The sequence below is a fragment of the Sesamum indicum genome, linkage group LG6, assembly GCF_026168435.1.
Source record: "Sesamum indicum cultivar Baizhima isolate 11 linkage group LG6, ASM2616843v1, whole genome shotgun sequence".
Taxonomy (NCBI): domain Eukaryota; kingdom Viridiplantae; phylum Streptophyta; class Magnoliopsida; order Lamiales; family Pedaliaceae; genus Sesamum; species Sesamum indicum.
In genome coordinates, this window is record NC_142662.1 from 18,636,542 (window position 1) to 18,648,985 (window position 12,444).

General features: G+C 37.0%; 2 protein-coding genes across 2 annotated transcripts; both read left to right on the plus strand.

Annotated features, from left to right (window-relative positions):
• The first annotated feature begins 1,218 nt into the window (after window positions 1-1,218).
• Window positions 1,219-3,486, plus strand: LOC110012112 (subtilisin-like protease). Its single transcript, XM_020694368.2, has one exon. The coding sequence runs from the start codon at window positions 1,228-1,230 to the stop codon at window positions 3,484-3,486; it is 2,259 nt and encodes a 752-aa protein (XP_020550027.2). The 5' UTR covers window positions 1,219-1,227.
• A 4,123-nt stretch (window positions 3,487-7,609) lies between these two features.
• On the plus strand, window positions 7,610-10,015 carry LOC105164252 (subtilisin-like protease 4). Its single transcript, XM_020694483.2, has one exon. It carries the CDS (start codon window positions 7,715-7,717, stop codon window positions 9,962-9,964), a length of 2,250 nt encoding a protein of 749 aa, XP_020550142.1. The 5' UTR covers window positions 7,610-7,714; the 3' UTR covers window positions 9,965-10,015.
• The last annotated feature ends 2,429 nt before the right edge of the window (window positions 10,016-12,444 follow it).

Consider the following 12,444-nt stretch of genomic DNA (forward strand, 5'->3'; position numbering starts at 1 on the left):
GTCAAAAAATGGCTGGAAAATAGATTTGTTGGAGGAAAAAATGATCATTTTAAGTTTTATTTTTTCACTTTAGTCTCAAATTAGTCCTTCTTAGTGTCCACGACTCCACATATTGAAATTATCATCACATAATAAAATTTTCAATTAATCTTAGCTAGAAGTGTACGCGGTACGGGTTGGGCCAAGTTAAATAATTTTTTTATCCAACCTTATGATTGTGATTTATAAAAAGTTTAGCTCAAGCCCAATCAGATAATTTTGAAAATCGCACTTGGCGATCTAATTCGGGTGGGACAATTTTTTTTTTTTTTTCCTTTCATGTACAATCATATTATTATTTTATGACAATTTACACTTTTGATATAATTATTTTGTCACAATAAATGCATAATTAGAAAAAGGAGAAATTAGAAATGAATGAAAACTCATCCAAATTTTAGCATTTTGATCATTACAATCAAACTAAGGTATAAACTGAATAAACTGTGGACTTGAATGTTACAAAATGACATTACATCAAAGAACTCAGATGCAAATATGGTCAAAAATAAAAAAAAATTATATTTTTCGCGCCATAAGTTACCTTCTTTTTAATTTTAGTCTTATTGCTTTTTAATTCACTGCTTCCCATAACTTCAAAAAAATTATAAATGTAATTTCAAATCTTAATTATGTTAAATTTAAAATGAAAACAGTCTTAATTTTTTCAAAACTTAATGGAGTTCATGCCATACACATGTTGTTTTCGTCAACAATTTAACAGGATTTTTAATACTAAAATTATAAATTTTTTAAAGTTATGAAATTCAATATAGTGAGTTAAAAAATAACGAGACTAAAATTTCAAAAAAACTAACTTGAGCAATGTAAAATATAATTTTTTTTCCCTTAAATGTTATCTTTCATTTCCAGATATGAACCAATCAAACCCACTGAACTTTTGTTCTCGTCATTTGGAAGCATTAATTCAATATTCTCTCCGAGGTTATATTAAACAAGGTGAAAACATATAAGAACAGGCATAAATTAACATAAGGATGATCGATCAATGTTTTCTTTTTCTTGTTGTGGTCGTCCAGCGGAACTACCAACTCGATCTCTAAAATCACAAGCACTTGATCGCCGGCCAGCAACTGCTTGATACCTCTTACTATATATATGTTGATGCAATGCGCTAATTGTTCAATCATAATCATGGAGAGCAACATGTTCAGATCATTCTCGAACATGGCTCTAATCGTGTGTATGTTCTCTCTCATTTACATGATGATTTCCTATCCTGCAATGGCTGAGGATATCACAATTGAAAATGCACCAAAAAGCAACTTAGATACTTACATCGTCCATGTAAATTTGCGGGAGGGCCGAGTTTTGGTCGATTCCGGTGAGCTGGAGAGCTGGTACCGTTCCTTCCTGCCAAGAACCACGACAGACGATGAGGGCTCCAGCCGATTAGTCCACTCGTACCGCAATGTGGTCTCTGGTTTTGCGGCGAAACTGTCAAAGGCAGAAGTTGAAGAAATGGAAAAGATGGATGGATTTATTACTGCAAGGCCACAGAGAAAGCTACCTTTGCATACAACTCATAGTCCTAATTTCTTGGGGTTGCATCAAAACTTGGGATTTTGGCCGGGCTCAAATTATGGCGAAGGTGTCATTGTTGGAGTCCTGGACACCGGCATTGCTCCAGGCCATCCATCTTTCGATGATGCAGATATGCCTCCTCCACCGGCGAAGTGGAAGGGGAAATGCGAGTTCGTCACCGGCACAATGTGTAACAATAAGCTAATAGGCGCCAGGAATTTCGTCAGCGATTTACCAGGGCCACCTGTCGATGATGAAGGCCACGGCACTCACACTGCCAGCACGGCCGCTGGAAACTTTGTTCAAGGCGCCAACGTGTTTGGCATGGCTAGTGGCACAGCCGTTGGCATGGCTCCTCGTGCTCATTTGGCCATTTACAAGGTTTGTTCTGCTGACGGCTGTGCTGATGCCGACATATTGGCAGCAATGGATGCTGCTGTCGACGATGGGGTTGATGTGCTTTCCCTTTCTTTAGGTGGAGGTTCGATTGAATTCTTTCAAGACGGTATTGCTATAGGCGCATTCGCTGCTATCCAGAAGGGTATTTTTGTGAGCTGTTCAGCAGGTAATTCCGGGCCGTTTAGTGCTTCATTGTCCAATGAAGCCCCCTGGATTCTGACAGTCGGCGCTAGCACTATTGACAGAAACATAGCAGCTACAGCTGCATTAGGAAACACAGATGAATATGATGGCGAGTCGCTTTTCCAGCCCAGTGACTTTCCATCTGACAAATACTTCCCTTTGGTTGATGCTGGTGCCGGCGGTAACGAAACCGCGGCAATGTGTGGACCTGGCTCGTTGGACAACATCGATGTTAAAGGGAAAATTGTGCTTTGCCAGAGAGGAGGTGGGATAGCCCGAATTGCCAAAGGTCAAACGGTGAAGGATGCTGGTGGGGCTGGCATGATTCTGATGAACGCCGAGCCAGATGGATATAGCACCATTGCTGATCCTCATGTGCTTCCAGCAACTCATGTGAGTTATGCTGCAGGAGAGAGTATCAGAGCATATATAAACTCGACCTCAACCCCTACAGCAACCATCATATTCCGAGGCACTGTTATAGGCAACCCATTGGCTCCAATGGTTACATCATTCTCCTCAAGAGGACCAAGTTTGGCCAGTCCAGGCATCCTGAAACCTGATATCATAGGCCCCGGCTTGAGCATTTTAGCCGCATGGCCAGTATCCGTGGACAACTACACAAACGAAAATGCAACCTTTAATGTGGTTTCGGGGACTTCAATGTCATGCCCTCACCTCAGTGGCATTGCGGCACTGCTCAAAAGTGCGCACCCTGATTGGTCCCCTGCCGCTATCAAGTCTGCCATCATGACCACCGCCACTCAGTGGAACCTCCACGGTGGCGCCATTCTCGATGAAAGATACTTGCCTGCTGATATATTTGCCTTAGGAGCCGGCCATGTGAACCCACCAAGTGCAAACGATCCAGGGCTTATTTACGACCTACAGCCCGAAGACTACATCCCTTATTTGTGCGGCTTAGGCTACAGTAACAACGAAATTGAAATCATCGTGCAACATCCCGTAACATGCTCGAATGTAACAAGCATACCCGAGGCACAGCTCAACTACCCTTCATTTTCTGTCGAACTTGGGGCCGACAAGAAAACGTACACGAGGACAGTGACAAACGTAGGCGAGGCAAACTCAACATATATGGTGGAGATTGAGCTCGACTCGGCTCAGGGTGTTGATGTAGCTGTGACACCTGCTACACTTTCTTTCAGTGAGGTGAACCAAAAGCTAACATATGAGATAAGCTTTAGCAAGTCTGCTACCCCTGCCAATGCCACTTTTGTTGAAGGAGCTGTAGTCTGGCGCTTGGCCCCGCGCTGGTTGCGCGCCGTTAGAAGTCCGATTTCTGTGAAACTAGTTTGATGAGTGGTTGGAAGAGAAGAGGTAGAATGACAATCACAAAGGTTAATTACCTGATTTTTTTCGATGCATGATTTCATGATTTATAGTGTTTGCTGAATTCATCTATGCTTTGATAAATGTAGAAAATAAAGAGTGATCTGATTATTTATTTTCTTGCCATAATCTTTAACTGATAGTCATGTGGGATTAAATCAGAATTGTTTTGATCTGGAAAGCAAGGAGAGAACCTGAGTGTCCTCAGACCAGCTAGCCTAAATTTTAACAGTCATCTGGTCAAAACACTGTCCTCTACATACTATGAGGTCTCGTGACTAAGTTCGTTGTCATGGGTTCGAGTTTTATGAGACCGGTGAGTATTTATTTCACTTTACGTAAATCATTATAATTTGTTTATAATCATATAGATGTACTGATTGAGTGGACAGTTATTGTAATTTATTATTTATTGTTTTTAGGCCATCTTTACTTTGGGTGATGTGATTAAAATGAAAAGTACTAAGTTGTAATTAAAATTGTGATAACAAGATTGTTTATTGACTTGTACAAAGTTTACTTCATAGTATTACAAATATGAATTAGGTATTTATCAGCGTATGTGATGTTTTCTTTGAGGTATTGTCACCATGATAAAGATGGAAAAGTCATTTTTACCCTTTGCCAAAAATGTCAAACATGTTAATCTTCCTCCTTCATTAGCCAAAGACATCTCCTTCCATTCTTGAACTCATCTTCAACTCTCCTCAAATCGATTGGCTAGTGGGCGATACTACCTGAAGTGAATTCGCACGGAGAGTAGTCATTGGAGAGGACATGCACCGTTCTATAGAAGATGGTAGGAAGAATGTTGCCAAAGCAATTTCAAATTTCAAGAAGTTGACTAACATGTCAAGTTATGTCTAAAGTTGCTGAGAGAATCAATTGAAAAGTGGGGACAAATCTAGTAAATTGCATAAGAACATGAGGACATTTTCGGTACGTAAATTTCTATCATCATCTGGTGGGTCATGGTGACAACTGAATACCTATCCGAGTCTTGATTCATATCATGGGAAAATCACATTATGTATCGGACTTGAGGCATTTTCACGGATTGACGAAAAATAAAATAAACAAAAAATAAAGGGTGATTAACCATGATATCATGACTAATTGCCAAAATAAAGGTTGCCTTAGTATATTGATATATTAGTTGAATTGATATAATATTAAAAAAATAAATATATTTCTCTATATGTTGTTCGAGCAATTCATATATATTCTGCATCGATATTATAAGAATATATTACTAAATTAATTTATTAATAGTTTCATGAGCTTTTAGTGGATAAAACAAAATTTTGATTATGCAAATTTACCATCATTGAAACCAAAAATACGTTCTTGATTTTGTTCAAAAGGTGGACCAATATAAGTTAATTACAAAATTGAGATAAATTCAAAATAATAACAAACAACTTAATTAAGAACTAGTGAAACTAAATGCAGTTAAATATGATAGCATATTGGGTAGTATATTATGTTACTCATTAGTTGATAAAATTGGGTACCCGTTAAAGTTAGGTATCTAAAATCAGATACTCAAATAATTTTACTTTATTTTTTGTAATTTAAATTGAAGAAAAGTAGGGGCAACAAAACATATTTAATAAGAGTAAATTAGTAATTTCCACCTCACCATTTAAGGATTAAATAATTATTTTTTGTTTGAGGGATGATATTCATAATTTTAAAATAATAAGGGAGTAATTATAATAAGACAAAATAGTAAAATTGGTCCCGTAAGTATAGGGGGTGACAAAATTGCGACCGTAACTACAGGACTGGCAATTTTAGTCCTGTAAGTATTGATTTTTTGGCGGAGAGATTTGGGGCTCAGGGTTCCGACGTCCATGTGCGCAACTTAAACACCTAGTAGCTTGCGTGGCTAATGACATTTTGGACGTCGGAACCCTAAGTCTCAAATCTCTCCGCCCCGTTTTTGGGCAATTTTGATCCTTCTGATCAAAATTGCCAAAAAAATCAATACTTACAAGACTAAAATTGTCAATCTTGTAGTTACGGTTCCAATTTTGCGACCCCCTATACTTACGGGACAATTTTGCAATTTTACCTTATAATTATGTCAAACTTTATGATGCGTACCTTTAGTTTATCTTTTTTTTTTTTTTCTTCCTTTACAAATTGTAATTATAATCCTTTACAAATAGTAATTATAATATATAGTTTAGACCCGAAAAACAAAAGAAGTATACGTGTGACACTCAATCAGGGCATTCGACCCTGTCTATTAGCATATATATATGTCCGTGATAAAAACCTTTTGCAACCCATATGGACATTTTTAATATTTTGTGAAAACAACTCCCAATTGTCATCATTCCGATGTGGAACCTTTCAAATGGTTTTTGGCATTTCTTTAATAAACCGAATCTCTCGTTACAAATTCATTTTCAAATATATAGATTATTTAAATTTTATTTATCTTTAAAAAAATACTCCGACTTATAACGTCATTAGTTTCAAATGAGAGATTTGAACTAAGGATGCAAGATGAGTTGAACCTCTCGTGAGCCGACTTGATAAGAGCTCGACTTGAGTATACTTGAGCTTGAGCTCCTTCATGAGCCGAGTTCAAGCCCAAATATTTGTGTTCGAAAGCTTGTGAGCCGGCTCGTTTACACCCCTAATTTGAAAGCGCATATTTTCTATCACATTTTCGTATCACACATTAATGGCACACTTGACACGCATTCTTTTCAAATCATAACTTAAAGCGAGATTGCAACACACAAGTAGGCTTGATATCAATGTGTGACACGGGTGCATTAGAAAATTTTTTTTAACCAGGCTTGAAAAAGACAAATGACCTTGTTTATATAGACGAGGGGAATGATACGTTGTACAATGCGATTGCTGCCCCGTTACACAAGGCTTCATACAGGGCTCACAGTTTATTCTCACGACAAAAAAAAAAAAAAGAATTATTCCCTATATTATAAATGAATAAAGCTTAAAAAGAATTTATACTTTATATAAATTAAATTTTCATCACAGTTAATCAATATTTGCCTCAATCTTTAACTTTGGTTAATATTTTAGTCCTTTCTCATAGAAACAAGAGCTTAAAAAGAATTTATACTTTATATAAATTAAATTTTGATCACAGTTAATCAATATTTGCCTCAATCTTTAACTTTGGTTAATATTTTAGTCCTTTCTCATAGAAACAAGAGCTAATAGCCGTTTTACAATCATAATTAAGAATTCTCGCTTTTAATAATTAACCATCACGAAAGGATATATATCTCCTAAATTTCACTAGGAAAGGATCATTGAAACTTTTAAATCATTTAAAATTTCTGGTTTATAGTCGATATGGGATATATACCAATATCAATAAGAATTTTATTTGGAACAATATAAATAACATAATCTGGATATATTAAATTATACAAGATGCAACAGCATTTTGCAATAAAGACACGCACTATATCTTTTAAGCTCGTGCTGCAATTAATCAGCTACCAGTTCTTGTTATATTATTGTGGACAAATTGTGATATATTTATTAATTATCCAAACTATTTTCAGTATATATATATATATGGTGTTGGGAGACTGATTATACTGATAGAGGACTGTTGGCAGATAGCAAGATATTATACTGTACAAGCATCAGAATTTGAAATTCAACACTTCTTCCCTATCTTTGTTAGCATATACTCGTCACTTTCCTTCACATCCATTAGCTTATATTCCCTTGCCGCCTGAGGAGCATATACCATCATTTTACAAATTATTCTACTAATAAATCAATAATAAATTATTTTCTATATTATAAATAATTACGATTTAAAAATTAGAAAAAATTAATATTTTATACTTACAGTCCGACAAAATTGATTCGAAAACTTAAAAATCAACAATTGTTGATCAATGTTTGTCATGACTATGCAAAAACACTTGCTGGAGGCTTGAGTTATACTAATGATTTGGCTTTGAATGGAGAAATAACGACAATAGATGTTACGTGGTCGTGAGTAATTAATATTTAGTTATGATTTTCATATTTAATTATAATAGTTAGCCATAATGAAAAATCATATTTCTATAAATAAGCGTGTCTGAAAGATGTACGGCCGGCCGTTTCTTCTCCGCACAAGGCTATAAATATTTGAACTTAACAAGTTAAACAAGCACACAAGCCACGGTCTTAGCTAGTTATTGTCATGGCTCTGCCTAAATTATTCTACGCTCTTATTGCCGTTTTTTCTCTCTTTTGTACGCTAGCCCTTGCTGATGAACTTCGTCCTACTGTCGAAAAAGGCAACTTGGAAACATACATTGTGCACGTGAAGAAGCCGGAGGGCCGTTTGGAAGTTCAACTTGACGACATGAAGAGCTACCACCAGTCTTTCCTGCCTGTTAGAACTGCAGTTTCGTCTGCTGATCGTCAACCATTACTTTACTCATACCGAAATGTGATCAGTGGCTTCTCAGCAAGGCTGACTGCTGAAGAAGTTGAGGCCATGAAGGAGAAGGATGGTTTCATTTCGGCACGTCTAGAGAGGATGTACCGTCCGTTGACAACCCATTCTCCCAATTTTCTTGGATTGCACCAAGAAATGGGATTCTGGAAAAAATCCAATTATGGTAAGGGAGTTATTGTTGGAGTGCTTGACACTGGGATTTTCCCCAGTCATCCTTCATTTAGTGGTGAAGATATGCCGCCTCCACCGGCTAAATGGAAGGGAAAGTGTGAATTTAAGGCAACGGAGTGTAACAACAAACTTATTGGTGCAAGATCGTTTAATTTAGCAGCAAATGCCTCAAGTTTAGAGGCGGAGACGCCACTTGATGACGATGGACATGGAACGCACACGGCTAGCACAGCTGCAGGTGGATTTGTCCAAAATGCTAGTGCTCTTGGAAATGCATATGGCACGGCAGTTGGGATTGCACCTCAAGCTCACTTGGCAATATACAAAGTCTGCTTTGGACCAGACTGCCCTGAAAGTGACATATTAGCTGGCCTTGATGCTGCTGTTGAGGACGGTGTGGATGTACTCTCTATATCCCTTGGGGAGGAGTCAACTCCATTTTACAACGACAATTTAGCCGTAGGATCATTTGCAGCTGCTCAGAAAGGAATATTTGTAAGTTGTGCAGGAGGAAACTCTGGCCCTTCTCAGCAGACGATATCCAATGAGGCCCCCTGGATTCTCACAGTTGGAGCGAGCACTATTGACCGAAGCATCAGAGCCACGGCAAAACTTGGAGATGGCCAAGAATTTGATGGTGAATCTGTGTTCCAGCCCAAGGACTTCCCTCCAACGCTATTGCCTCTTGTTTACGCTGGTTCTAATGGGAAACAAGATTCTGCATTCTGCGCTAATGGATCCTTGTCTGGCGTTGATGTCAAAGGAAAGGTAGTATTGTGCGACAGGGGAGGAGGAATAGCAAGATTGGATAAAGGCCGAGAAGTGAAAAATGCCGGTGGTGCAGCCATGATACTGGCCAACCAACAGTCCGATGGCTTCAGCACGTCTGCTGATGCTCACGTTCTTCCTGCCACGCATGTGGCCTATTCTTCTGGACTGAAGATCAAAGCCTATATAAACTCAACAACGTCTCCAACGGCCACAATCTTGTTCAAGGGGACAGTAATTGGAGATCCATTAGCCCCCATTGTTGCTTCATTCTCCTCAAGAGGTCCAAGCTTGGCGACTCCAGGGATTCTGAAACCAGACATCATTGGTCCAGGCGTGAACATCATAGCTGCATGGCCCTTTCCCCTGGACGGATCCACAAACTCGAAACTGACATTTAACGTCGAGTCAGGCACATCCATGTCGTGCCCTCACCTCAGTGGCGTGGCAGCTTTGCTCAAGAGCGCCCACCCCTACTGGTCCCCGGCAGCCATAAAATCAGCTATTATGACTACAGCTGATCTCGTTAACATTAAAGGCACATCAATCGTCGATGAAAGACTAACTCCAGCAGACATTTTTGCAACAGGGGCCGGCCATGTTAACCCGTCAAAGGCTAATGATCCTGGACTAGTTTACGACATCGCAGCAGACGACTACATTCCTTACCTGTGTGGCCTGGGATATACAGACGAACAAGTCGGGATAATCGCACATAAATCAGTCCATTGCACATCGAAAATCCCTGAAGGACAGCTAAACTACCCCTCGTTTTCCGCTACACTTGGATCATCTCAAACTTTCACTAGGACAGTGACTAACGTTGGTGAGGCAGTGTCATACTATACAGTAAAGATTGTTGAACCGCAAGGAGTAAGCATCAGTGTCCAGCCTGCGAAGCTGTCTTTCACAAGGGTGGGAGAGAAAGCAACATATTCTGTGACATTCAGCCGCAGCAGTAACATTTCCAATACATTTTCTCAAGGGTATTTGCTGTGGGTTTCCACAAAACACACTGTCAGGAGTGTCATATCAGTGAAACTCATCTGAGCTGCATATGCAGACGAAGCAAAACGTGATTTGTAGAAAGAGAAAAAAAAAACCCAGAGATTGATGTGTCCATGATGCATTCTTTGTGAAGCATGATGACAAAGAAATCAAGTCACTGTCTTTCTCTGAAGATTGCAATTGCATGCGTTAATGAATTACATTGACTGCTTCAAACAAATGTGCTTTAAACATATGTTTGTGTTTATTAAAAACCCCCCCAAAAAATGCCCAACAGGGTTTTGCCATGTCACGCATTCTGGACAAAACTTGAATTTTCGGTGGTCAAATGACTAAATTTCATCAATTTCGTAAATTGAAGGACTAAATTTATAAAGATCATACATACAGAATTAAAATTAATATTGAATAAATTCAAAGGATTAAAAAAATAATTTCGTGTTAATTGATTTTAATATAAAACCATGTTTAATAATTAGTGAACAAGACATGCAAACTTTTAATTTCAGGGAATAATTTTCTATCTTGCATCCCAAACTCTTTTTCACCGGTGTTTTTGATGTGTCCGTTTAATCGCCAAACTTCGTGTTGTTCTACTTAGTGCTGTGAATCCAATTCAAGTTGGGCCTATTTTCTCTTCCTCAGATAATAAAGTGTTTCGTGTATATAAGTTACGTCATCAATTTTATTCAAAAAAACGATTTCATACACTTGATATGTATGATACGTAAAATAGAATAAAAGATGCAATAGCTAAAAATTGTAATAAGAAATCCGATTCTTGACGATCGAGAACGACTCCGTCGTTTGATTTTTTCTTAATTTTTGCTAGATCAACACAATAATTCTGCCAGAAAATGTAATCCAGATTCTAGAATGCCAAAAGTCTTGAAGAAAACATATTGGAAAAGTTCAGTGAAGGTTGAACTTAATTGTTCTGCATCTAGAAAGAAGACTACATCCCTTTCTTTTTTTCTAGTTTTTTGTTTTTTTCTTTGTTGAAAGTAAATTTCATAAATATAAACGGCCCATCATCTAAATAGCACAACTAGAAACAACAATCCTACCAAGCAATCTTCCAAATACGAAAGACAGAAACAATTTCTAAAGAGACAGGAGTGTAATGCATCAATAGTTTCTGTTGCACTTGCTTAATGACTAACTCAACTATAACTCGCGACTCCCACAAAATATTCTGGAAGATTCGTAGATTACGCTCCTGTCAAATATGATAAACTAAAGAGGCAAGTGCCGCCCCAAATGATGGGACATGCGTCAGGCCATCTTGACGGGATGTCCTAACGTTTGATATTGTATATTTTAGTTAGAGCCAATGCTACTAGTTTTTCTTCAAGAAAGCACATTTTCAAAAAAAAACCAACATTAGACTTGTGAATCTTGAATATCAATACATCAGCGAAATAAAAATAAATAAATAAATAATAAGCTACTGTAAAAATAGACCTACATATCTTTGTGACTCAATCTTACCAATTTCGTCGACACGACAAACTCATGATGACATATTTTGCAGAAAACATAAATTATTCCCTCAAGGGATCGACTAGGAATATGTTGTGTTTTTCTTGCTGTGTCCAAGTCATTCAATACGACATGATTCCAGAAACACGATTCCTTCAGTCGCATTAAAGTATTTTGATTGATATCTTCAAATCTTGGACTAAGATCAAAGTAATACATAAACATTCATAATAATCAGAGGAACTTGACATAAAATTTATGTTTAATTTCCGGCGTTAAGGACCAAGAATTTTCATTGGGAGATGCCGGTCTCTAATGACTGTATCTAATTAATTAAATAGACATTAAAATTTATTATATATATATATATATGCTATTATTTTTATATGGTGGGGCACAAAATTCCAAATGTAATAAGTTCAATATAATAATTAATTATATCAAAATCAAAATCGAGTTGGGTTTCTGAGAATTAACATAATTATAAAGACTCCCTCATCATTTCAAAAATTACCAATAACCTCTAGTGTTTAATGAAATTATGTAATCCTGATATAAAAACTTGAAATTATCAATTTTTCTTTCGCTGTATTTTCTATTTTTTAAAAATTATTTAAAAAAAAAAGATTTCTCCAATTTCTTCATAAAAAGTATTCTAAAACGTAATAAAATTATAAATTACAGTCTACAAGGACATTTTGATTAATTCACTATAGAAAATGGATTAGTATTTATCGAAAACTAACGGATTGAAATAGACGTTGGACGACTATTAAAATTAAGATTTGTAATTATGCCAAACCTGATTAGAATTGGTTATAATTTATCCTATGTTTTATTTGATGTTATTTTTATTATACGTTTGCGCCGCGGATTTTTCTATTAATACTTATAAAATACTAATGATCAATGTAAACATTTTACTAACACATATTGCTAAATTGGTCCAAATATTGACTAAGTAAACTGTATCATTCTCTAGAAGTGGACAAACACCATCCAGTTGACTCAAGTCAACTAGCAATTATCAAATTTCACTT